The following is a 25,141-nucleotide window of genomic DNA, read 5'->3' as shown; positions in this document are numbered from 1 at the left end:
GTAAGACTTGGGAAGGAAAATTCAGCAGTTGCTTCTCAATACGTACCAGAAAAGAGAATCATAAAACCTCAGGGTTAGACTTCCAAACTTTAAGAATAGGAAACCCAGGGCCTAAGCACTTCCAGGAGTTATTCTGCTGGTTTATGGCAGAGTCAGCACTAACACCTAAATCTCTTAAATTCTCTCTCCTTTACTCATTATACCCAGCATCACAAACTCAAATGACTCCAGAGTTAGGTAACTCACAGTGGGTGGATGACTCAGTGTGCCATCATAAAAAGTGATAGGGCTATGGCAGACCAGATAGTGCTTACTTCTCCTTGGCCCCAGTCAAAGGGGAATGCAGTCTAATAAGTGTTGCCAGAATGTCTACTTTTTCAAAATAAATCCACATTTTATATAAATATTTTGTGGGAATTTTAAATGTTGGCAACCGAAATACGTGTGTGTGTCTGTCTGCTTTGTTTTCTTCGGGAAAATTAATTATTTTACAATTTAAGTATACTTAACTTACATCACTAAGTTAGTTCCAGATGCACAATATAGTGATTTAATATTTCTATACATTACAGAATGATCGCCATAAGTCTAGTTCTCCTCTGTCACCGTACAGAGTTATTATAATATTGATTATATTCCCCATGCTGTGCATTTCATCCCTGGGACTCATTTATTCTGTAACAGGGAGGTTGTACTTCTTAATCTCCCTTACCTGTTTTACTCATCCCCCAACTTCCCTCCCCAATGACAACCACCTGTTTATTCTCTATCTATGATTGTTTCTGACTTGTTACATTTGTTCATTTGTTTTGTTTTTTAGATTCCACATATAAGTTAAATCATATGATATTTGCCTTTCTCTGACTTATTTTACTTAGCCTAATACCCTCTAGGTCCATCTGTATTGTCACAAATGGCAAGATTTCATTCTTTTTTTATGGCTGAGTAATATCACATTGTAGGTATACCACATCTTTATCCGTTCATCTATTTGTGGGCACTTAGGTTGCTTCTGTATCTTGGCTATTGTAAATAATGCTGCAGTGCATATATCTATTCAAATTAGTGTTTTTGTTTGTTTTTTTTTTCCTCCCAGAAAAATACCCAGAGGTGGTATTGCTGGTCATATGGTAGTTCTGTTTTTAATTTTTTGAGGAACTTTCATACTGTTTTCTACAGTGGCTATATCATTTTACATTCCCATCAACGATGCATGAAGTTACCTTTTCTCTGCATCCTTGCCAACACTTATTGTTTCTTCTCTTTGATAGTACCTATTCTGACTAGTATGAGGTGGTATCTTGTTATGGTTTTGATTTGCACTTCTCTGATGATTAGTGATGTTGAACATCTTTTCATGTGTCTGTTGCTTGTCTGTAAGTCTTCTTTGGAGTCTATGCAGGTTCTCTGCCTTTTTTTATATATAAATAATTTTTATTGAAGTATGGTTGCTTTACTCTGCCTATTTATTAATTGTGTTGTTTGTTTTTTTGGATAAGTTATATGAGTTCTTTGTAGATTTTGGATATTAACCCCCATAAGAGATACATATTGTTTGCAAATATCTTCTCCCATTCAGTAGGGTGCCTTTTGATTTTGTTGATAGTTTCTTTCACTGTGCAAAAGCTTTTTAGTTTGATGTAGTCCCATTTGTTTATTTTTGCTTTTGTTTCCCTTGCCTGAGAACACATATCCAAAAAATATTGTGAAGACTCATGTCAAAGAGTGTACTGCCTATGTTTTCTTCTAGTAATTTTATGGTTTTAGGTATTACATTTAAGTCTTTAATGCCTTTTGAGTTTATTTTTGTGTACAGTGTGAGAAAGTAGTCTAGTTTGATTCTTCTGCATGTAGCTCTTCAGTTTTCCCAACACCATTTATTGAAGAGGCTGTCTTTTCCCCATTGTATATTCTTGCCTCCTTCATCATAGGTGAATTGACTATGTAAGTGTGGGTTTATTTCTGGACTCTATTCTGTTACATTGATCTATGTGTCTGTTTTTGTGCCAGTACCACAGTGTTTTGATTACTGTAGTATAGTGTTAAATCATGGAACGTGATACCTCCAGCCTTGTTCTTTTTTCTCAAGGTGGTTTTGGCTATTCCGGGTCCTTTGTGTTTCCATACAAATTTTAGAATTATTTGTTGTAGTTTTATGAAAATGCCTTTTGGTATTTTCATAGGGATTGCATTGAACCTATAGTACGTTGGGGCGTATGGTCATTTTCACAATATTAATTCTTCAGTTGATGACCAGAGCATATCTTTCCATTTGTGTCATCTTCCGTTTCTTTCATCAGTGTCTTATGATTTTCTGAGTACAGGCCTTTTACCTCCTTGGTTATTTTATTCCTAGGGTTTTTTAATTTAAATTATTTTCTTTATTTTTTTGGCTGCATTGGGTCTTAGTTGAGGCACATGGGATCTTCGTTGAGGCATGAAGGATCTTTCATTGTGGCACACGGTCTCTTCATTACAGCGCTTGGGCTTCTTTCTAGTTGTGGTGGGTGGGCTCTGTAGTTTGCGGCATGTGGGCTCACTCATTGAGGTGTGTGAGTGCAATAGTTGTGGTGTGCGGGCTTAGTTGCCCTGCGGCATGTGGGATCTTAATTCCCCAAACAGGGATCGAACCCACGTTCCCTGTGTTGGAAGGCAGATTCTTTACCACTGGACCACCAGGGAAGTCCCTTTTATTATTTTTTTAATATCTATTATTTAGGCTGCGGCATGTGGGATCTTTGTTGCTGCGTGTGGGATCATTTTAATTGCGGCATGTGGGATCTTTAGTTGCAGCATGTGGGATCTTTAGTTGCAGCATGCAGGATCTTTAGTTGCAGCATGCTGGCTCTTTTAGTTTGGGCATGCGGGATCTAGCTCCCTGACCAGGGATTGAACCCAGGCCCCCTGCATTGGGAGCTTGGAGTCTTAACTGGACCACCAAGGAAGTCCCAGTTCTTTTTGATATAAATGATGTTTTCTTAATTTCTCTTTCTGATAGTTCTTTGTTAGTGTATAGAAACACAACAGATTTCTGTATATTAATTTTGTATCCTGAAACTACTGAATTCAGTTAATAGCTCTAATATTTATTTGGTAGTTTCTTTAGGGTATTCTATATATAGTATTATGTTATCTGCAAACAGTGAGAGCTTTACTTCTTCCTTTCCAATTTGGATTCCATTTATTTCTTTTTCTTGTCTGATTGCCATGGCTAGAACTTGCAATACTATGTTGAATGAAAGTGGCGAGAGTGGGCATCCTTGTCTTGTTCCTAATCTTAGAGGAAATGTTTTCTTTCAGCTTCTTACTATTTAGTATGGTGTCTATTTTGTATGATGTTAGCTGTGAGTTTGTCATATATGGCCTATATTATGTAGAGGTATGTTTCCTCTATATCCACTTTCTGGAGTTATTATCATAAATGGATATTGAATTTTGTCAAAAACTTTTTCTGCATTTATTGAGATGATCATATTTTTATTCTTAAGTTTGTTCATGTGGTGTATTACATGGATTGACTTGCAGATATTGAACCATCCTTGCATCCCTGGGATAAATTCCACTTGATCATGGTGTATAATTCTTTTAATGTATTTGGTGTGCTTATACTTTGTTGAGGAGTTTTGCATCTATGTTCATCAGGGGTATTGGCTTGTAATTTTCCTTTTTTGTGGTGTCTATCTGGTTTTGGTACAGGGTGATGCCTCATAAGAATGAGTTTGGAAGCATTTCTTCCTCTTCTTTTTTTTGGAATAATTTGAGAAGGATAGGTGTTAACTCTAAATGTTCAGTAGAATTCACCCGTGAAGCTCCATGGTCCTGAACTTTTGTTTGGGAGTTTTTAAACTACTGATTCAGTTTCAGTGTTGCTAGTTGGTCTGTTCATATTTTCTGTTTCTTTCTGATTCAGTCTTAGGATATTATATGTTGCTAGAAATTTATCCCTTTCTTCTAGGTTGTCCATTTTATTGGCATGTAATTGGTTTTTGTTTTTTTTTTTTTTGCGGTATGAGGGCCTCTCACTGTTGTGGCCTCTCCCGTTGCGGAGCACAGGCTCCAGATGCGCAGGCTCAGCGGCCATGGCTCACGGGCCCAGCTGCTCCGCGGCATGTGGGATCTTCCCTGACTGGGGCACGAAACCGTGTCCCCTGCATCGGCAGGCAGACTCTCAACCACTGTGCCACCAGGGAAGCCCATGGCATGTAATTGTTGATAGTAATCTCTTCAGATCTTTTGTATTTTTGTGATGTCAGTTGTAACATCTCCTTGATCATTTTATTTTACTGATTTCAGCTCTCTTTTTCTTGATGAGTCTGGCTAAAGGTTTATCTAAATTTTGTTTATCTTTTCACAGAACCAGCTCTTAGTTTCTTTGCTCTTTCCTGTTGTTTTACTGTCTCTATTTCATTTATTTCTGCTCTGAGCTTTATGATTTCTTCTAACTGGGTTTGTGTGTTCTTCTTTTTCTAGTTCCTTTAGGTATAAGGTTAGGTTTTGTACTGAGATTTTTCTTGTATTCTGAGGTAGGCTTGCATTGCTATAAACTTACCTCTTAGAACTGCTTTTGCTGCATCCCACAGATTTTGGATCGTGTTTCCATATTCATTTGTCACCAGGTATATTTTTCTTGTCACCAGGTATTTGATTTCTTCAGTTACCCTTTGGTTACTTAGTCACATATTGTTTGGCCCACCAGTGTTTTTTTGCCATTTTTTTTTCTTGTGGTTAATTTCTAGTCTCATAGTGTCGTGGTCAGAAAAGATGCTGGATGTGATTTCAGTCTTCTTAAATTTATCGAGACTTGTTCTGTGGCCTAGAATGTTATCTACCCTAGAGAGTGTTTGATGTGCACTTGAAAATAATGTGTATTCTGCTGCTTTTGGATGGAATGTTCTATATGTTATAGCTATTGTCTGTCTATCGTAATGTATTGTTTAAGGCCAGTGTTTCCTTGTTGATCTTCTCTCTGAATGATCTGTCCATTGATGTAAGTGGGGTGTTAAAGTCCCCTACTATTATTTTGTTACTGGGACTTTCTCCCTTTGTTTCTATTTGGTTTATGTATTTAGGTGCTCCCTTTTTGGGTGCATATATATTTACAATTGTTATATCTTGGTGGATCAATCCATTTATCAAAGTAATGCTACCCAGCTTGCTTTTCATTTCCATTTCCATGGAATACCTTTTTCCATCCCCTTACTTTCAGTGTGTGTGTCTTTAGATCTGAAGTGAGTTTCTTCTAGGCACTATGTATAAGGATCTTATTTTTTCACCCATTCAGCCAGTCTGTGTCTTTTGATTGGAGCATTTAGTCCGTTTACATTTAAATTAATAATTGATAAGTATGTACTTATTGCTGTTTTGTTCATTGTTTCCAGGTTGCTTTTGTAGTTCTTTTTTGCTTCTTTTGCTTGCCTCCCTTGTGATTTGATGACTATTCTTAGTGTTAGGTTTGGATTCCTTTATCGTGTGTGTGTGTGTGTGTGTGTGTGTGTGTGTGTGTGTATCTTTTTTTTTAAAATTTGTTTTATTTTATTTTATTGGCTGCGTTTTGGTCTTCTTTGCTGTGTGCAGGCTTTCTCTAGTTGTGGCGAGTGGGGGCTACTCTTTGTTGAGATGCGTGGGCTTCTCATCATGGTGGCTTCTCTTGTTGCGGAGCATGGGCTCTAGGCGTGAGGGCTTCAGTAGTTGTGGCTCACGGGCTCTAGAGTGCAGGCTCAGTAGTTGTGGCTCGCGGGCTTAGTTGCTCTGCGGCATGTGGGATCTTCCCAGACCAGGGCTTGAACCCGTGTCCCCTGCATTGGCAGGCGGATTCTTAATCTCTGCGCCACCAGGGAAGCCCTGTGTGTGTATCTATTATAGATTTTTGGTTTGTAATTACCTTGAGGTTCATATATAACAGCCCATGTATATATTTGTGATTATTTTAAGTTGATGATTCTTAAGTTCAAACACATTCTAACAAACCTGAATCCACCCCCACCTTTTATTGTTTTTTTTACATTATATTTTCCTTTTTTGTTTGTTTGTGTCCCTTAACTACTTTTTGTGGATATAGATGATTTTATTACTTTTGTCTTTTAACCTTCCTACTAGATTTTTATATTGCCTAGTGTGGTGTTTTTCTTTTCTGTTTAGAGAAGTCCCTTAAACATTTCTTATAAAGGCTGTTTACAGGTGCTGAACTCTTAGGATTTGCTTGTCTGTAAAACTCTATATCGCTCCTTCAAATCTGAATAATAGCCTTGCCAGATAGACTGTTCTTGGTTGTGTATTTTTTCCTTTCATCACATTGAATATATCATGCCGTTCCCTTCTGGCCTGCAAAGTGTCTACTGAAAAATTTGCTGACAGTGTTATTGGAATTCCCTTGTACCTAACTAGTTGCTTTTCCCTTGCTCCTTTTAAGATTCTCTCTTAATCTTTAATTTTTGCCCTTTTAATAACAGTGTGTCTTGGTGTGGACCTCTTTGTTCATCTTGTTTGGGACTGTGCTTCCTGGACCTGGATGTCTGTTTCCTTTCCCAGATTAGGGAAGTTTTTAGCTACTGTTCTTCAAATAAGTTCTCTGCCTCTTTCTCTCTCCTCGACTTCTGGGACCCGTATATTGTAAATGTTAGTACTCTTGATGTTGTCCCAGAGGTTTCTTAAACTATTGTCATTAAAACAATTTTTTTTTGTTCTGTTCAGCTTGAGTAGTTTGTACTATATGTTTTAGTACACTCATCCATTCCTCTGTATCATCTAAGCTACTGTTGATTCTTTCTAGTGTGTTTTTTACTTCAGCTATTGTGTTTTTCAGATCTGTTTGATTCTTCTTTATCACTTACTGTTAAACTTCTCACTGTGTCCGTTCTTTTCCTGATTTCATTGAGCATCTTTGTAATCGTCATCTTGCACTCTTTATCAGGTAGATTGCTTATCTCTCTTCACTTACTTTTTCCTCTGGGATTTTGTCTTGTTCCTTTGTTTGGGACATATTCCTCTGTCACTTCATTTTGCCTGATTTTTCTGTTTTTATTTCTTTGTATTAGGCAGGTCATTTATGCTTCCTGATCTTGGAGAAGTAGGAGATGTCCTGTGGGGCCCAGGAGCTCTGGTCACCAGAGCTATATCCTCTAGGGATGCCCCTTATGTGGGCTTCAAGGGCCCTTCTGCTGTGGCAGGGCTGATTACTGTGGGTGTGCTGGTAGGCAAGGCTGGCCCCCCAGCCTTATTGGCTGCCAGGTGCTCCTCATGTGGAGGCTGCCAGCTGCTGGTGGGTGGGGCTGGGTCCTGGTGAAGTTGGCTGTGTGGCCTGGAGAAGGGGCTGGAGCTGGTGGGTAGGTAAGCCCTCGGCACTAGTAGACTAGAGGGAGGACTCCAAAATGGTGCTAGCCAGCATCAGTGTTTTCCTGCTAGAACAAGTTCCTGTAAATGGCTGCTGCTAGTGTCTCTGTCCCTAGGGAGAGTCCCAGTTGCCTCCTGCCTCTCCAGGAGGCTCTCCAAGATCAGGAAGTATGTCTGACCCAGGCTCCTTTCAAATTACTGCCTCTTAGGTGGGACTCAGGGCATATGAGATTTTGCATGCACCCTCTATGAATAGAGTCTCTGTTTCCTCCAGCCCTCCGGCTCTTCTGTACACAAGCCCCGCTGGCCTTCATAGCCAGATGTTCTGGGTCCTCATCTTCGTGGTGCAGGACCCCTGGGCTGGAGAGTCCAATGTGGGGCTCGGATCCCTCACTCCTTGTGGAGAACCTCTGCAATTGTGATTATCCTCCCATTTGTAGGTCACCTATTCAGGGTGTGGGTCTTGACTATACTGTATCTCCAGTTTCCCCCTTCTGCCCTTCTCATGGTGGTTCCTTCTTTATGTCTTTAGTTGTGGAAAATTTTTTCTGCTAGTCTTGAAGTTGTTCTCATCAATAGTTCCTCTATAAATAGTTGTAATTTTAGAGTGCCTGTGGTAGGATGTGAGTCAAGGTCTTATCACTCTGTTATCTTAGCCACTCCTCCCCAAATTATATTCTTTGAAAATGCCTTGTGGACCAAGGAAACTATATCCATAGGTCTTATCCAGCCCGTAAGCGACCTCAGGGTCATCATTCTATCTCAGTATGTTTTATGAGTTTGTCTATATGGAATCTATTCTGAAACATCTTAACTTTCCGAAATCAACATTTCTTTTTCATTTAGTCAGTGTTGAGGCTTTGCTATATGCTCACTTCTTCATTCCATTTTGATAGTAAAAATCTTTGAAATAACCAACTTAGGAGGAAAAATATGTTCACCTTTTCATTTAGTTGAGCCACTTTGCCACTTGTCTGTTACGAATTTTGGTGGAAAACAAATAAGCCCAAGTTGTAAGGGCTTACAGCCCTCCCTTGTAAGTGGAGATAAGACACAAACAAGAATGACTGGGATGTCAGGGATGTCGCATGTGAGGTCAGAGGTCCTAAGGAAGTCTAGGAAAAGGTTTTATAGAGGGTCTGGCACTTAACGCTGTTTCTTAAGGGAAACAATCTTAAGTACAAAAGGAAGAGAGCTGCAGAAGAATATATACAGAAGCGGGCTTGTCTGGATAGTAGTGAGCAATAGATTCCTGTAGGAAACTAGTTGGCAAGCTGGACGTGAAGACCTGGATTATTTAATTCGGTAGGCAATGAAAAGAGGAATGATACGGTCTGTATACCTTCCCTCTGTTGCTGAGATGTTTCTGTTGCTGTGGTACCTGTTCACATAAAGCAAGTGGAATCTTTTGCTGGTACTTAATGTTTTTGTTTAAGAGCTTAAATTATTGTGAAAATGAACTTCTTGAGTCAAGCTGGAATGAGTTTGACTTGAAGAAATAATAGATGCTCAACAAATGAATGAACTGAAAATGAAAGCTCATGAGTGAAAAATGAGTGAGAAATGGATCGACTCAGAATGCCAATACTGACCTGAAGGGAGGGTAGGGCAACAGTAGTTTGGACCAGGGCAGAACTTTAAGGGACCACAAAAGCATTCATAGATTTGTGTGATCAGGTTCTGATTTTTTTTTTTTTTCCTTTGCAGAATGTCCATATCTTACCACAGACAGTTCTTTACATGGCTGATTCAGAAACTTTCATTAGTCTGGAGGAGTGTCGTGGCCATAAGAGAGGTGAATATCAAAGGAAAAAGTTTTGGATTTTTTTTTTCGTTCCCTGTGTACATTGTTTTGGAGATAAATACTATTCTCATTCTGAGAGTTACTGACTTTCTGAGGCTATGGGCCTACTCCCTGGAGAATGCATGAATATGCTGTCTTTGAACTTTGAGAAGCCCTTTTGCTTTGAAGATTGATTTCTAAACCTTGTGGTACAATTGAAACAAATTCTTTACTTTAGTAAGGTGTTTTTCTCTTTTTGAAATACTTGAATCCTCCAGGCACTTCTTTTTACTATTAAAACAGGATGTCTTTGGGTATTCAAGCCTTTTATTGTATTGGATGACCATTTACCAAGGTTATCTGTAGATACTGTGCATTCTTGGCTTGCTAAACGAAGAAGCAGACTATATCCCATGTTGGGCACACTGAGGCCCAGAGTTAGACTTGGATAGTGGATTATCATTGTCTGATTTGAATCCAGGTGACAGTGTGGTAGAAAAGTCATAATGCTTTAATATCAGCTGAACAGAAAGGTATAATAGTAAATCTGAAAATCAGCTGCTGCTGCTGCTGTCATTGAGGCAGAAGCAGTATGTGAACAAGTAAAAGAAGGCAAACTGGCAATGTTTAAGGTCAGATTTAGAATTTAACGTATAAAACAAGGGCTCAAAACAGAAAAACTTTTTTGTTTTTAATCAAAGTTTTTAGACTTCCTTGTAAAGTATTCTCGTGTAAAATAATTTAATATTTGCTTTTTTTCCCCCTTCCTCATCAAATTTGACCTTAAATGGATGACACTGAATAATTTTCCTGTGTTATTACAGCCAGGAAAAGAACTTCTATGGAAGCAGCATTTGCCCTTGAGAAGCTGTTCCCAAAACAATGCCAAGTCCTTGGGATTGTGACCCCAGGGATTGTAGGTGAGAGAATACCAACTTGATTTCCTTGCTTTGCATTAATGTGGGGTCCTATAGATTGGTGGGTTATTTGTAGCTTAACAGCATGTTTATATTTTTGGCCATCCAAAGTACAATAAAGTTGGTCATATATACCATGGTATTATATTTCACTTATATTAATTTTCCTTAGGTTATTGTGGTTAATATTTCAAATCTCAGGGCTGTCCATGTAAACCAAATCTAATTCATATCTTTCCAGGAGCCATTCATAAGAGGACAGAGATCTCATTCTTCCTTTCTACAAACTGGGAAGTATTAGCAAGCATTCTTTCTTTCGTCAGTTCAGCCAGAACTGTTTCTGGTGGATGGGGTGAGGTAGGGCTGGGATCAGGAACTGCAGTAGGCCTTACTAGGAAACTTCTCTTTCTCTGCTTGGCTGCCACTGTTTGAAGTTTATAGCAGGAACTTTCCAAGTTTGCTACTGGTGAATTTTTGCTGGTTTTAATTATTTTGACTTCTGTATCTAATGGGGGGAGCGGGATCCTGTTAAAGCTGTCATGGTGCAGTGGTTCGCATCCCTAGATTGGGATCCCAGCTGTACCACTTTAGTATCGGTATGACTTTGGGCGAGTTAGCTGACCTCATGGGGCTTCAGTTTCCCCATCTATTACATGGGGGTGATTGACCGTACCTTCTTCAGAGGGTTTGAGGATTAAATGAGTTAGCACATGTACAGCATTTAGAATAAAGATATGCAATAAGCGGTAACTAAGTGTTAGCTATTATTATTTCTTGTTGCACTCCGTAAATGGCATTTTTAATCTTCACTGAGAGACTTTTGATTGGAATTTAGGAGTCTTGTACAATGAACTACAAAGGATTTCAAGTGTTTACAGATGAATAAGGGTAAATGTATGGTTGATGGGGGACTGTTTCATCCCTCCTGCTATCAGCTCCCACCCCTATACTATTATATCAGCCCCATCACCACAAATTTTGTTTCTCATTGGATTAAAAAAAATGATGGCAGTGACTGATTTTCTTTTAACTTTCAAATTTTCCTTAAATGAGTGATCTAGTTTTTACCATTATTAGTTATTAACAAATGCTTCTATAGAAACATAGCTTTCATTTCTTACATCATTTGGTTAGACCTCCCCACCATACACTCTGTGGCGTCCTCAAAGCATGACTAAGGTTCTCCTCTTTAAAATTTCAGCTGGGGGTTAGGGACAGGAGAGGGCGGGCCAACCTGGGCAACACTCTTGCCTCCATGACCCCATAGTGAGGGGTGGGCAGTCTACCTGAAGCCTTCCTCTCATGTTTGCCATGTTTCAGAGCAGTTGGTCATCTTTCTAAGTTCTCTTAACGATCTTCATGTTGGGAGTGAGTATCATTCCAACTCCCTTTAGTCGGGACCTGTCCTCTTGTGTTTTCTTGGACCTACTCCTTACCCTTCTTATTGATTCTTGTTCCCACAGCTGAGCACTTTCTTTGTTCCACATATGTCACAGAAAAACTTCCACCAAGACAGTTGATTGGATTCCTTTTTCTTAGGCCACAGTTAGTGATTATTTCTAAAATAGCCATTGGCTACTAACCCATCTTCGTTCTTTAGGTTGGAAAAATTTCAAGTTTGAGAATTTGTTCATTTTTATATATACAGAGATCATTTTCTTTCTTAATTGAGGTAAACTTTACTTACAGTGAAATGCACAATCCTGAGTGTACAGTTTAACGAGTTTTTTTTTTGTTTTGCGGTATGCGGGCCTCTCACTGCTGTGGCCTCTCCCGTTGTGGAGCACAGGCTCTGGACGCGCAGGCTCAGCGGCCATGGCTCACGGGCCCAGCCACTCCGCAGCATGTGGGATCTTCCCGGACCGGGGCACGAACCCGCATCCCCTGCGTCGGCAGGCTGACTCTCAACCACTGCGCCACCAGGGAAGCCCCAGTTTAATGAGTTTTGACAAATTCATATCCTGGTGAAACTGACATGCTAGTCAATATTTAGTATGTTTCCATCACCCCAGGAAGTTCCCTCATGCCCTCTTCCTGCCATTCCCTACTTCCGTAGGAAACCCCAGTTCCAGTTTCAGTGACCATAGGTTAGTTTGGCCTGTTGGTGAATGTAATATAAATGGAATCATGTTATATACTCTCTTTATCTTGGCTCTTTCACTCAACATAAATATTTTTAACAACATAATATTTTTGAGACTCATGTTATTTTGCATATGAGTAATTCATTAAAATTCTAGAGTAGTATTCTGTGACTTAACTTGAATTAATTTTTGTGTATGGTATAAGGTAGGTTCAGGGTTAATTTTTTTTCATATGTTTATCTAGGTATTCCAGTGCCATTTGTTGAAGACTTTTCTTCCTCATTAAATTGTCTCAGCACCTTTGTCAAAAATAATTGGCTGTATGTTTGTGGGTCTGTTTCTGGATTTGATTCTGTTCCATTGATTTATTTGTGTATCCTTAAGCCAGAGTCATATTACTGTAGGTCTTGATGTTCTTTTTAAAGATTGATTTCCATAGATCTTGATGTCCTTCTTTTTAAAAATTGCTCTGGCTATCTAGGTCCTTTGCATTTCCACATATATTTTAGAAGCATCCTGTCAATTTCTATAACAAAGACTATTGGCTTTTAATTCGGATTGTCTTGAGGCCTGCTACGGACAAAAAAAATTGCTTTTATGTTTTGATATTTTTTTGTAGAAGAGGGCCTGATAATAAACTCTGAAATTTTATTTTCATGTTTTTAAATTCAGAATATGTTATGTGGGGTTTGATTAGATTCTGAAATTTTCTCTTTGAAAATTTTTTTTTCCATTTTGTTCTATCTTTGGTTTCTAAAAGGCTTATTAACACTTTTTTTTAAGAGTTTCTTTTTTATACTAGTAAGAGCCATTTACTGTTTTTAAAAAAAAGTAAAGGAAAATTAGAAAAGCAAAAAAGAAAAAAGTTAAGCTACTTTAAGCTTTAAGTAGAGTTAACCACTCTGTTAATTTTATGATGCATAACCTTCCAGACTTTTGGTATGTAGTACAGCGTATAGATACAGATAGGTGTGTAGTATAGATATATGTATATATGTGTGTATATGTATGTGCGTGCATAAAATATGTATTTATATATTTATATAAAATACAGTTTTCAGTGAACTTGTAATCTGCAGTATTTGTATCGGTCTGCCAGGGCAGCCATAACAAAATACTATAGACTGGATGGCTTAAACAACAGAAATTTATTTTCTCACATTTCTGGAGTCTGGAAGTCCAAGGTGTTGGCATTTTTCCTTTCTTCTGAGGCTTCATTCTTTGGCTTACATACAGCCACGTGCCTTCTCACTGGGTCCTCACATAGCTTTTTCTCTTTTCTCTGTATGCCTTCATCTCTGATGTTTCTTCCTCTTCTTGAAAGGACACCAATCTTACTGGATTAGGGCCTGACCCTTGTGACCTCATTTAACCTTAATTGCCTCTTTATTTAAAGGCTTTATCTCCAAATACAGTTATATATATATGTGTGTGTGTATTTCAATTCTACATACACACAATATATATAGTGTATATAATTGTCAAATATTCTATGATAAATTTTACAAGTAGAATTGCTGTGAAGATGTAGTTACTACCCTCCCCCAACTTTTTATTTAGAAAAGCTTCAAACCTATAGAAAAGGGAAAAGAATAATAGAATAGTACAATAAACACCCATATATCCTTCATCTAGATTCACTGTTGTAAAAAATTTTGCAACATTTGCTTTTTCTGTCTTTGTTTATGAAAACATTTCTTTCTGAACAATTTGAAAGTAAATTTTAGGCATCATGACCTTATACCTCTAAAAATTTCAAAGCTGAGAAACTCTTATTCAGATAGTGGCCTGTTACCTTATTGATTATGTTAGTGACCTAAACTGAAGTTACCTAGGTGTGGCTGGGTAATTTACACCAGATGAAACTTCTGTTTTTATTGAATCCGTTCACAAAACTGTTTAACTTTTTTCCTAGTGACGCCAATGGGATCAAGTAGCAATCCACCTCAGGAAATAGAAATTGGAGAATCTGGTTTTGCTCTGTTATTTCCTCAAATTGAAGGAATAAAAATAAAACCCTTTCATTTTATTATGGATCCAAAGAAATTAACACTAGAAAGGCATCAACTCACTGAAGTAGGTAAGTTGTTATTATTTACCATTAATTGCCCGTATTGTTGATTGATTTTGTTTGTTACTTTGAGAGAGTCTGAATTAAGTACACGTTACTGCAGATGTGGATAATTCAAATTAGTGATTAACAGAGGCTAGTGCAATATTGTTTTTGGTAGAATGGATTTACTTTTTAAATTATTTTACTTACATTAAAGCCTGAGAGAATCAGAGATGAATTTTCCATAAATACTCTGTTGATAATAAACTTACTTGTATTTAATTCTGAATTTTGAAGGATTTCTTCCTCTTTGAACATTTTCTATTTTTTTTAAAATTATTTGGCCGTGTTGGGTCTTCGTTGCTGCGCGTGGGCTTTCTCTAGTTGCGGCGAGCAGGGCCTACACTTCATTGCGGTGCGCAGGCTTCTCATTGCGGTGGCCTCTCTCATTGCGGAGCACCGGCTCCAGGTGCGCGGGTTTCAGTAGTTGTGGCTCGCAGACTCCAGAGCGCAGTCTTAGCAGTTGTGGCTCACGGGCCTAGTTGCTCCGCAGCATATGGGATCTTCCCGGACCAGGGCTCAAACCCGTGTCCCCTGAATTGGCAGGCGGATTCCCAACCACCGCACCACCAGGGAAGCCCTTGAACGTTTTCTTATCATTTTGCCCTATTTTGTTTTTTGAAGCTGAAAAGTTTCTATTTTGTTTTTTGAAGCTGAAAAGTTTAAGGTTTTATTTCTCTTTTATGCTAGTAATAAGCATTTGTTTTTTCAAAAATTAAAAGATACAGGTTAGTTCAATATTGACTAATTAGAAAGACGAGAATAAGTGTAACGAACTTGATAAGTTTTAGAAGTAGTGTAAGTTAAGGCAGAGTATATCAAACAACGGTTTAGTAGGATATGTCAGGCAGGAAGCTTGGCTGGAGTAGACAGGTCATGCATGAGGTGATTTTTTTTTTTTTTTGCGGTATGCGGGCCTCTCACTGTTGTGGCCTCTCCCGTTGCGGAGCACAGGCTCCGGATGCGCAGGCTCAGCAGCCACGGCTCACGGGCCCAGCCGCTCTGCGGCATGTGGGATCTTCCCAGACCAGGGCACGAACCTGTGTCCCCTGCATCAGCAGGCAGACTCTCAACCACTGCGCCACCAGGGAAGTCCCATGAGGTGATTTTGAAGAGGTAAAGGGTTAGCTCAGTTTCTAAGCTCTGATAAGAAAGCTTAATTTAATATAGTAAGCAACAAACTAATTATTCAAGCAAAGCAGTGTTAAGGCCTTGCATCTACCTCTGCAGATGAACTGATTGGGGTTAACTTGTTAGAGAAGCTTGTTTGGCCTTTGACTCAGTGCTTTTGCTGAAGGTCATATTGCCAAGCCTCCTCTGTACTGTCTTTTTGGGTCCAGAAGTAAGTGTGGTGCCTCCTGGGCATGCTCCCCTCTGCCCTATAGCAACCTGGGGGATCCATGATTGAGGTCCTCATGGTATGCTTGAAGCTAGAAGCCTAGTTTTGTCCATTTACAAGAAAGACCCAAAATCTTGAGTGGAAGGAACCATCTATTTTATGATAAAATAGTTATTAGATTTGTTTTAGACCTTGTTTGCATTATAGTGCTAAATAAGTATAGGAATCAGAAAACTGAAATGAAAAAGAGCCCTACGTTTTTCTGCTGTGTGAAGCGTTTTTATTGGTGTCCTTTCCCTAAGCTGTTTGCTGTCAACAAGTTTGGCTTATTCCAAGGCATCATTTTCATCCTGTTCGTGGCCTTCTGGAAATTGAGGCTTTGCCTAGATTGAGATGATAATCTCTATTCTTTCCCATACTATTTTCTTCACTTCTAAAATTGGACCATTGTCTTTTATGTGGACGAGAAGATGGAGGCCTCTGAGGTGGGCAAGGAGTGAGTGGTTGGAGCCTGTGGGACGTGCCTTCTCCAGAGTCCCAGCCTGCACTCCTGAACCAGACACCCGGAGCAACTCTTATCTATGTTCCATGACAGTGGAAGGCACCCCGTTCCTGGTAGTGTCCCTCAGGCTCGGCACACTTTCTCTGTAAAGGCCAGATAGTGAATATTACAGGTTTTGCCAGTGATACAGCCTCAGTTGCATCTATTCAACTCTGCCGTTGGGAGTGCAGAAGCAGCTATAGACAGTACATAAAAAATCAGCTTTGTTCCAATAAAACTTTATACAAAAGCAGGGGTGCCGGATTTGGCCCCTGGGCTGTGGTCTGTCTTCCCCTGCGTTGTAGACTTGGCCACTCTGACTAGAATGTGGTGTGTGAGCAAACAAAGCAGCTCGGCCTCCTGTGAAATAGGCAGTGCCTCTGTGCGCAGGGACCTCGTGTGTGATATTATAGTTTTTCCAGAGCCTGTGTATAGGGAGTGTCGTAATCGGACCCACTGTCACGGTACGTATAAATTTATATATATACATACACATGCACACTTTCTTTTATATTCTTTTTGAAGAACTTACCAAACTGGTGCATTTCTTAAACAAGGCATAGGTTGTTTTAAAGTCTGAATGGTATCCTGTGTTAAAAATAGTCTCTGGAATGAAAAAAAAATATATATATATATATGTGTGTGTATGTGTATGTGTATGTGGGCTAGCACTTAATTCTTAAGGAGTGAAGGCAAAAATACCTCTGTTCCCTAAGTGCCATAAAAGCCAATGTCCATTCATTCAAAAATTGTTCACGTGCATGTCATATGCCAGTCCCTGTATGTGCGGGGCTCTGGAGATGCTTGTTGGAGACACACTGTCCTGCCTCTTGGAGCTTCCAGTCTAGCAGGCCAGGCCGACTTTGAATACAGTACCACAGATGTGTAAGTGTTACCAAGTAGAAGAGGTGCTAGGAAGCGTAATCATGGACTTAATCCACTCTGGGGTGTTGGGAAAGTGACATTTGGGCAGAGCGCTGGGTAGAAGTGAACTAGAGTGGGGAGAGGTCCCTCAGATGTGGAGTCAGGAAGAGTATCGTAGGAGTACTGTACCTTCTTTCCAGCTTACTGACAAAAATAGATGAAAGGACAGGACATAGAAAGGGCCTGGCAAGTCACCTTCAGGATTTAGGTGCTGTGGATTCACTGGCTCATAGGAAATGTAAGGAGTTCCAGCGTATCTGGAGAGTGGTGGGTGTGAGGAGGGGTGTGGTGTGAGGTGGAGCTGGGATGCAGGGTGGGGCCGCTCAGCACTGAGGATCTTGACGTGCCCAAGGGCAGCGGAAGTCGAAGCCGGGATTCTAAACTAAGGAGTGGCACAACTGATGGGTGTTTGGAAAATGCCCCTCTGGCTGTGGTGTGATGGCTTTGGAGGAACACAAGAGGGGAGGCAGGGAGAACGGGGGCTGTTGTGGCTATTGCAGTGGTGTTGTAGAGACATGGCGGATTCAAGATGAAGTTCCCACGTGAGTCCACAGGGTGAGGTGATGGGTTAAAACGTTGTGGGGTGAGAATGAGGACCATGGCAGTGTTGTCACCGAGGTTTCTGCCAGGGCAGGTGCGCAGTACCTTCTCCTTGAGGTAAGGAATAGACGGGGGCGCAGGTTGGAGGAGTCAGGTGGTCAGTTCTGGGTTGGACACATTGAATTTGAGATGGGGACATTGATTAGACAGTTGAATATGTGGGTCTGGAGCTCAGGAGAATGGTCTCGACCACAGATACAAATTTAGGAATATCAGGTAATTAATGGTTGTTGTTCGCGTCCTTTCTGCTTACTTCATTTTGGTCTTCTGATGACTACTCTGCCAGCAACTGAGAGGTGTAAAAACTAAATTTTAATTATTTGTTAAGTCAGAGTCCAAAAAAAATTTGAGGGATTAGGTTTTTAAATTATCTGGAGATTTCATAGAGAATCTTGAGGGGGCCACAGTCAGTGATCAGGTGCAAAGCAGAGAAAAATGGTGCTAAAAGTTAAGTGACGGAACTTGTCCTGCTTTAGAAGCTGCCTAGCCCTTGAAAAAGCTGGGCAGCTTCTAAAGCAGGAAGGTGACTTAGAAGGAGCGTGGTGCCAGTGTTTTGTTAGGCTTTCCTGCCCTTTGTGGTGGATTTCACTCAGCTCCAGGAGCAAAGAGCTAGGAGAGAGCAGAGAACTAGCAGAGAACTGTAAGGGGCCTGGTGGGGGCCAGCTCCCAGGTTATGGTGCTGGCAGGATACAGCCCCTGAGCCCCCGGGCCGTAGGCTCATGTTCATGGAGCTGACTGGTGTGGTGCTTCTCTTTTTTTTCATCCCCTACCATGTACGTAAAGTGACACGGCTTCTCATTGAACGATATCAGAGAGATTTTTGGATAAGGTGCATCTCAAAAAAGCATGACAACTACGTGATAGCCAGAGCAGCACAGGTGACCCCTAGCTGGTTTGGAGGATAGGATGCATGGCTTCTTTATTTTCCCTCTAAATATGATGTTTACTTCAGATTCATTTGATTCAAGGGGAGATAGCATCTTGAGTGTCATTTCATTATTTGATAACTTGTGTAACTCGTGGTCGGGGCCCTCAGTTTAGCCAGACCATGTTTTGATAGCTCTCCTCTATTGAACCCTTACCGGGGGCCGGGCACTGAGCAGGCTTGGATGCTTCTTTATGACATTATCGTATTTAATTATCACAACCATTCTTGAGACTTGCTCCTGCCCCAGTTTTAGAGGAGGAAGCTGCACTTGGAGAAGTCTAGTAAATTGCTCAGTCAGATGGCTACAAGGGGTTGAGCCTGAGTTCTGATCCAGGTCTGACTCCAAAAGTCATGCCCTAGCATGCTGACTTCATATTTATACATGTTTAGTGTAAAAAAGATGGATATAAAGATACAGGGAAGGAAGTGATGCTAAAACTAAGGTTGTGAGGAAGAGAGAACACAGCTTCTATCTATGAATTGTTCATGAATTGTTCATGGTATTAGCCTCTCATTTCAAGTAGACATTATCTTTCACGTAGGTTTTCTACATGCATTTAGATTACATCACTTTCAAACAGGCCATAAAACAGCTGTCTTCAGAGAGGCTTCCCTAAAAAGAGTAGAAATCTGAACATGCAGACCTAAAGCCTTTTCAAGCAGTCCTAGCCAATCTTTGGAATAGTTCTTCATAGCTGGCTTTCCTGAATCTGATGCTGCACTGGGTGTCTAGATTTGATTTTTCTCCTTTTATTTAACCTTCCAGCTTGAGCATAGCTATAATGAATTTATATTCTGCCTTATTTGAAAATGAATTTAAGGCAGCATACAAAGATACATAGACTATCAGTGGAGGAATTCTGAGTTGAGGGACACGTGTAGGAGGAATATAGTGCAGCCAGGATGGAGGGTAGTACATGAGATACAGACCATCATCATTTGCTAGATGTGGGCCACAGGTTTGGCTGAGCTAGGGCAGAAGCAGCATTAACTCTTCCCAGTTTTCTGAGAACTGAGATAAATTCTAGTGGATCCATATGCCCTTATAATAAATAGCTTGTTTTTCAAGCTGTTTCTTACCCCATGTCACTCTATGAACACCAATGGCATCACCCCAACTATGTCTCCTTAAAATAAAAGCAGTTGTAGGATCCAAACCAATGAGGTCTGGTTACTGAGCTCTCTGCAAAATCTAAAAATGTTTAGAGCTGCCAAAGGAATGGATGGCCCATGTGCTCTTCAGCCACTCAGTCTGCTGTGACTTAGATTTCATGCTGGATTTCAGGGAACAGTGAACTGGAACTTGCACCTTTTATAGTTGGGCTGGTTGAGTACGTCATCTGCCCAACAAACATCGGAGCTGAGAATATGGCTAGCGTGCTTTCCTGAAGTTGAAAGTCCTCAGATGCTGCTAGTGAGCAGAGGGCCCTCCTGTTTCCCCACAGAGGCAGGACTGAAGGCAGTGCCAGGATTTCCCTCAGAATGAGCTGGGTAGTCGTCTTTTCAGGCTCGTGTATCTTAGGCCTCAATTTTTAGTGTCAGGGAGTTTGAATTGTACCTTCCTTCTGGTACATGATACAGACCTGTCTGCTCTGTCAGGCAGCCAGCCTGGGCTAAGGCAGATTTGTTCTCCAAGTTGGGTGCGGGGAAGTGAGTCTACTTTCTAGATTTGTGTGTGTGTGGTCCCGCTGTAGAACAAGACCACTGGAGGAGGATGTTGAAAGCACTCAGTGTGCGTTGGATGAATAAGGGCGGTGCCTATAGAACATTCAGATGAAAATCTTAGTAGGCAATTGTAAAAGAGGGCCTAGAGCTTAGAAATCAGGAAAGGGAGAGACTTAGACGTTTTTAGGTTTCTAAAACTTAAAACTGAGAGTCAGGAGATGTGGGTCTAGAGGCTGCCAAGATGCCGTCCTGGGCCAGTCACTTTTCTAGGATTAGCAGCCCTTCTTTGTAAAACAATCGTAAACTGTTGATCCCACGGGCCTCTTTTGACTCTAAAAATTCATTCTAAAAAAAAAAAAACATTCTCTGAAAATTTGCTGGGCTGGTCTGTGTGGAGAAAAAGACCTTTTAGTAATGGTTTGGGGTATGTGGTATCTTGAAAGTACTGGTTTGTACTAATATCCTTCTTACTCTCCAGATCAGTGATGTACCGTATAGAGAATTAGAAATGGACCAGAGGCAGTCTCCCTAGATAAATCATTATTTGGTGTTAGGAATTGGTCATTCACCTCTGCTCCACCCCGTTTCCTTATTAAGTGAGCCTTATTTCTGGCAACCTTTATTTACCCTTACGTCTGTGAAGATGGAAGTCATGTGGCTGAGTCAGTGGGAACTCAAATGTGAGTCAGGTGTTTGATTTTTTTTCTTTTTTGTGTCCCAGAGCCACCTCTTTGGCAAATTTCAAGTTGATAGTGTATAAACAAGGTGCAAGAGGCACATGTGAAAGCCTGGGAGCTTGTAGGGGAGAGCATGAGTACTGCCTGCCTCCTGATAGACTATGCTGCCCTCTAGTGGTAGCTGCTTTTCATCCATATGCTGCAGAATTGAATATTTCCCTGCTTTGGAATGAGTTTCCAATGGTTAAACCACCTTCACTCCCACTCCCTTTCTTGGAATATATGGATAAGGCCTGTATTTTAATGGTGTATTAGTTTCCCGAGGCTGCTGTAACAAATTAGCACAAACTTTAGTGGCTTAAAACATTTATTCTATCACAGTACAGAAGGCCAGAAGTTTGGAATCCGGGTGTTGATGCGGCTGCATTCCCTCTGGATGCTCTAGGGGTGAATCTCTTGTCTCTTCCACCTTCTGATGCCATCGACATTCCTTATGGCTGCATCATTCTAGTTTCTACTTCTGTGGTCACATTGCCTCTTCTGTCTGTCTCTATTTCTCTTATAAGGATACTTGTATAGTATTTAGGGCCTATGGATAATCTGGATGATCTCATCTCAAGATTTAATTACATCTGCAAAGACCCTTTTTCTTTTCCAAGTTAGGTCACATTCTTTTTTCCAGGGATTTGGTGTAGATATGTCTTTGGGAGACCACATTCAACCCACTACAGGTGGTTAGTGCTGTTTCTGTCCATTTTCTCTGGATGTTTAAATTCCCACTGCGTCTGACTCTGTGCTTCGTAAACCAGTGTTCCCTTCCATTCCAGGTGGTGGCTGTGTGGAATGGCACCAAGGCCCACCAAGGGTGCTGCTCAGTTACATAGTTGCTTCCTTATTTGTGTTGAGTGTTGATTGTATTATTTTCAAATAGCCATTTAGTATTCTTAATGATGAAAAATTAATTATAGCAAAGATTTTGAGTAATGTTAAAGTTTGCAAAAAAAAATGGACTTGACAGCTTAAACAATAAATTGCACTTAACTAGGCTTACAGGACATTAGCAGTAACATTTCATTTTGCAAAATAATAAAATGAAGAATTCCTTTTTAAGGATTTCTTTTTAAGGCTATCTTTAATTGTTTCTTTTCATTTCTTTGCAGGTCTTTTAGATAACCCTGAGCTTCGTGTGGTCCTTGTATTTGGCTATAATTGCTGTAAAGTGGGAGCCAATAATTATCTGCAGCATGTAGTGAGCACTTTCAGTGATATGAATGTCATCTTGGCTGGAGGCCAGGTGGACAACCTGGCATCGCTGACCTCTGAAAAGTATGTCTGATGTGCTTCTGATTTCTTCTGCACATCGTGGGAAATGTTCTCATGGGAAGTGTTTGGGTTTTTAAAAAACATGCTTAAAGAATTGCTAATAATTAATTCCGTTTTGCAATAGACATAGGTTGAGGGGCTCACACAATGTAATTCTGCTTATCTTTGAAGAATGAAATTTATATATGTTATCCTTTAAGAACTTAGTTGGACTTATACTCTCCTCAAAATTGACTTTCAACATTGTCTACTGAGCTCCCTTGACAGCTCTGTACTCTGTAACTGCAATACAGTAAGTCCCCTACATAACGAACCTTCAGGTTGCAAAACTTTTGTGCGTTTGCATGTCCAATCATGTAAATTAGTTCACGTGGCTGGCATACATTGTCACATGCGTGCATCCTCTACAGGTGGTTATGCTTTTGTGTACTGTACAGTACTGTATAGAGTACAGTAGTACAGTATCTTTAATTAAAGCCCAGGATGTCCGGAAGCAAGCATAAAAGCAGCGGTGATGTAGCTGATAGTGCTAAGAAACGCCAAGCGAAAAGAACTGAGAGAGTGGAGCGAGGCAAAAAGATGGTAGACGTCGCTCATTATCATCACATGAATCGTTCAGCCATTGGCACGATTCTAAAGAACAAGGACAAGAACATGTGAAGTCTGCTGTGCGGTGATGTTGACAATATTATTGAAGAAGTGTGGAAAAGTGATGGAGGAGATGGAGAAGCATCTCAGTGTGTGGATGCAGGATCAGCCTCAGTGTCGAGTCTCGCTCAGCTTAATGCTGATTCAAGAGAGAGCTAAGAGCCTTTATGAAGACTTGAAGAAGAAACATGGCAAAGAATCAGAGGGCACATCTTTTAATGCCAGCCACGGCTGGCTTCATTGGTTCAAGACTAGAGTCAACCTTCATGATGTAAAAGTAAGTGGTGAGGTAGTGAGTGCAGATATGGTAGCTGCCCAGGAATTTCCTGAAATGCTTCGAGAAATTACTGATGAAGGCACGTATTTACCTGAGCAGGTTTTTAATGTGGATGAGACTGTACTGTAAGAGGATGCCAGACCGAAGTTACATCAGTAAGGAGGAAAATTTGATGCCAGGCTCTAAACAGCAAAGCATAGGCTAACTCTGTTGTTTGGTGGCAGTGTTTCCAGCGATATGAAGCTGAAGCCTCTCTTAGTTTATCATTCAGAGAACCCAAGAGCCCTTAAAAACATAGCCAGGGGCTCTCTTCCTGTTGTGTGGAAGAGTAACCCCAAAGCCTGGGTTGCACAGGCCATTTTCCAGGACAGGTTTGTCCACCACTTTATCCTGAAGGTAGAGAAATACTGCTTGGAGAAGGACGTCCCGTTCAGCATTCCTTTGCTGCTTGACAGTGCTCTGGGTCACCCCCTCATTCACAGACAGCTTTCATCCCACGTCAGAGTAGTGCATCTGCCACTGAATACAATGTCTCTCATCCAACCTATGGACCAGGGAGTTATAATGACTTTCAAGAAATATTATTTATGTCACACTTTTCGTCAGGCAGTAAAGGCAAGTGACAAATCAGGAACAACCTTGTGACAGTTTTGGGAGGACTATAACATATACAAGGCCATGAGAAACATTGATTTTGCTTGGTGTGAGGTTACGGCCGTCACCATGAATGGGGTTTGGAAGAACCTTTGTTCATGACTTTTGTGGATTTGAGAAGGTGGATGAGGAATCCAAAGAGGTCTTCAGCAACTTAGTGACCCTCAGCGAGAAGCTGGAGCTAGGTCTGCAAGAGGACGACTTCATTGAACTCCTTGCTGTGCAACATGAGGAGCTTACTAATGAAGACCTGATGGAATTGGGGGCCCAGAGAAAGGGCCCAGAGAAACGAGGAGGAAGTAACTGAAGAACCGAAGAGATTCACGACACAGGAAATGGCGAGGGGATTTTCTTTATTTGAGGAGGCACTGTTAACTTTTTGAGGCATAGGACCCGGACGTAAAATGGTACACAAAGGTTGTAGCAGCTGTTCAGAATGCCATCCAGTGCTACCGTGTCATCTGTGACGAGAAAAAAAGAGCTACTACCGAGACATCACTTTTTCAAGACGGTAGATAGAACTGAATCCAGCAAGGAACCAGAACCTGTGCCATCAGCGTCAGGCGTGAGTGAAATTGCAGCTTCCCTCCATCTCCTAGAGCGATCCGATCCTTCAGCTCTACCATCTCCCACCTTCTCTTCCTCCTCCAGTCAGTATCTCTTCTTGCCTGTTCACTGGATGCTAGCCCCAGTATGCCAGCTGTTGTACTGTACTACTGTACTTTTCAAGGTACTGTACTGTAAGATTAGAAATGTTTTATTTTTTGTTTGTTTTTTATGTATTATTTGTGTGAAAAGTATTATAAACCTATTACAGTACAGTACTATATAGCCGATTGTGTTAGGTGGGTACCTCGGCTAACTTTGTTGGACTTAACTAACAAATTGGACTTAAGAACATGCTCTCGGAACGGAACTTGTTCGTATGTAGGGGACTTGTTCGTATGCAGGGGACTTCGTATGGTTCATATGTATGTCACTTCCTCTCTGGCTCTGTTTTCCTCCTCTAAAGGAAATGTGTGGTTCAACAGTACATCTTTATGGTAAAACTTCTCAGAGCCTCTAATACTGTGCTCAGTACTTTGGATCTTTTAGAGGGAGGGGGAATATTATTACCTGTGGCCCTTCTTAAATCTGTTTGGCCACAAAACCTTTTGTCCATGGAGCATCTTGCAGGCTGACTGGTATTACTTGGCATACATTTTTGGGAATACTGTACTAGATCTTTTTTTTTTAACATCTTTATTAGAGTATAATTGATTTAGAATGTTGTGTTAGTTTCTGCTGTAGAGCAAAGTGAATCAGTTATACATATACATATATCTACTCTTTTTTAGAT

At 40.6% G+C, this 25,141-nt stretch overlaps 1 protein-coding gene across 3 annotated transcripts in view; it reads left to right on the top strand.

The window, feature by feature from the left end:
- FBXO22 (F-box protein 22) overlaps window positions 1-25,141 on the top strand; it is a 30,380-nt gene that overhangs the window by 1,930 nt on the left and 3,309 nt on the right. For all 3 annotated transcript variants that reach the window (XM_067754940.1, XM_067754929.1, XM_067754949.1), the window contains exons 3-6: window positions 9,037-9,124; window positions 9,937-10,032; window positions 14,029-14,193; window positions 22,061-22,226. In XM_067754940.1, coding sequence (XP_067611041.1) covers window positions 9,070-9,124; window positions 9,937-10,032; window positions 14,029-14,193; window positions 22,061-22,226 — 482 coding nt within the window. In that variant the 5' untranslated portion in view covers window positions 9,037-9,069. The remainder of the gene's footprint in view (window positions 1-9,036; window positions 9,125-9,936; window positions 10,033-14,028; window positions 14,194-22,060; window positions 22,227-25,141) is intronic.

This window comes from Pseudorca crassidens, chromosome 1, assembly GCF_039906515.1.
Source record: "Pseudorca crassidens isolate mPseCra1 chromosome 1, mPseCra1.hap1, whole genome shotgun sequence".
NCBI classification, from domain to species: domain Eukaryota; kingdom Metazoa; phylum Chordata; class Mammalia; order Artiodactyla; family Delphinidae; genus Pseudorca; species Pseudorca crassidens.
Note: the sequence above shows the minus strand (reverse complement) of the source record. Positions and strands in the feature narration are given on the sequence as shown.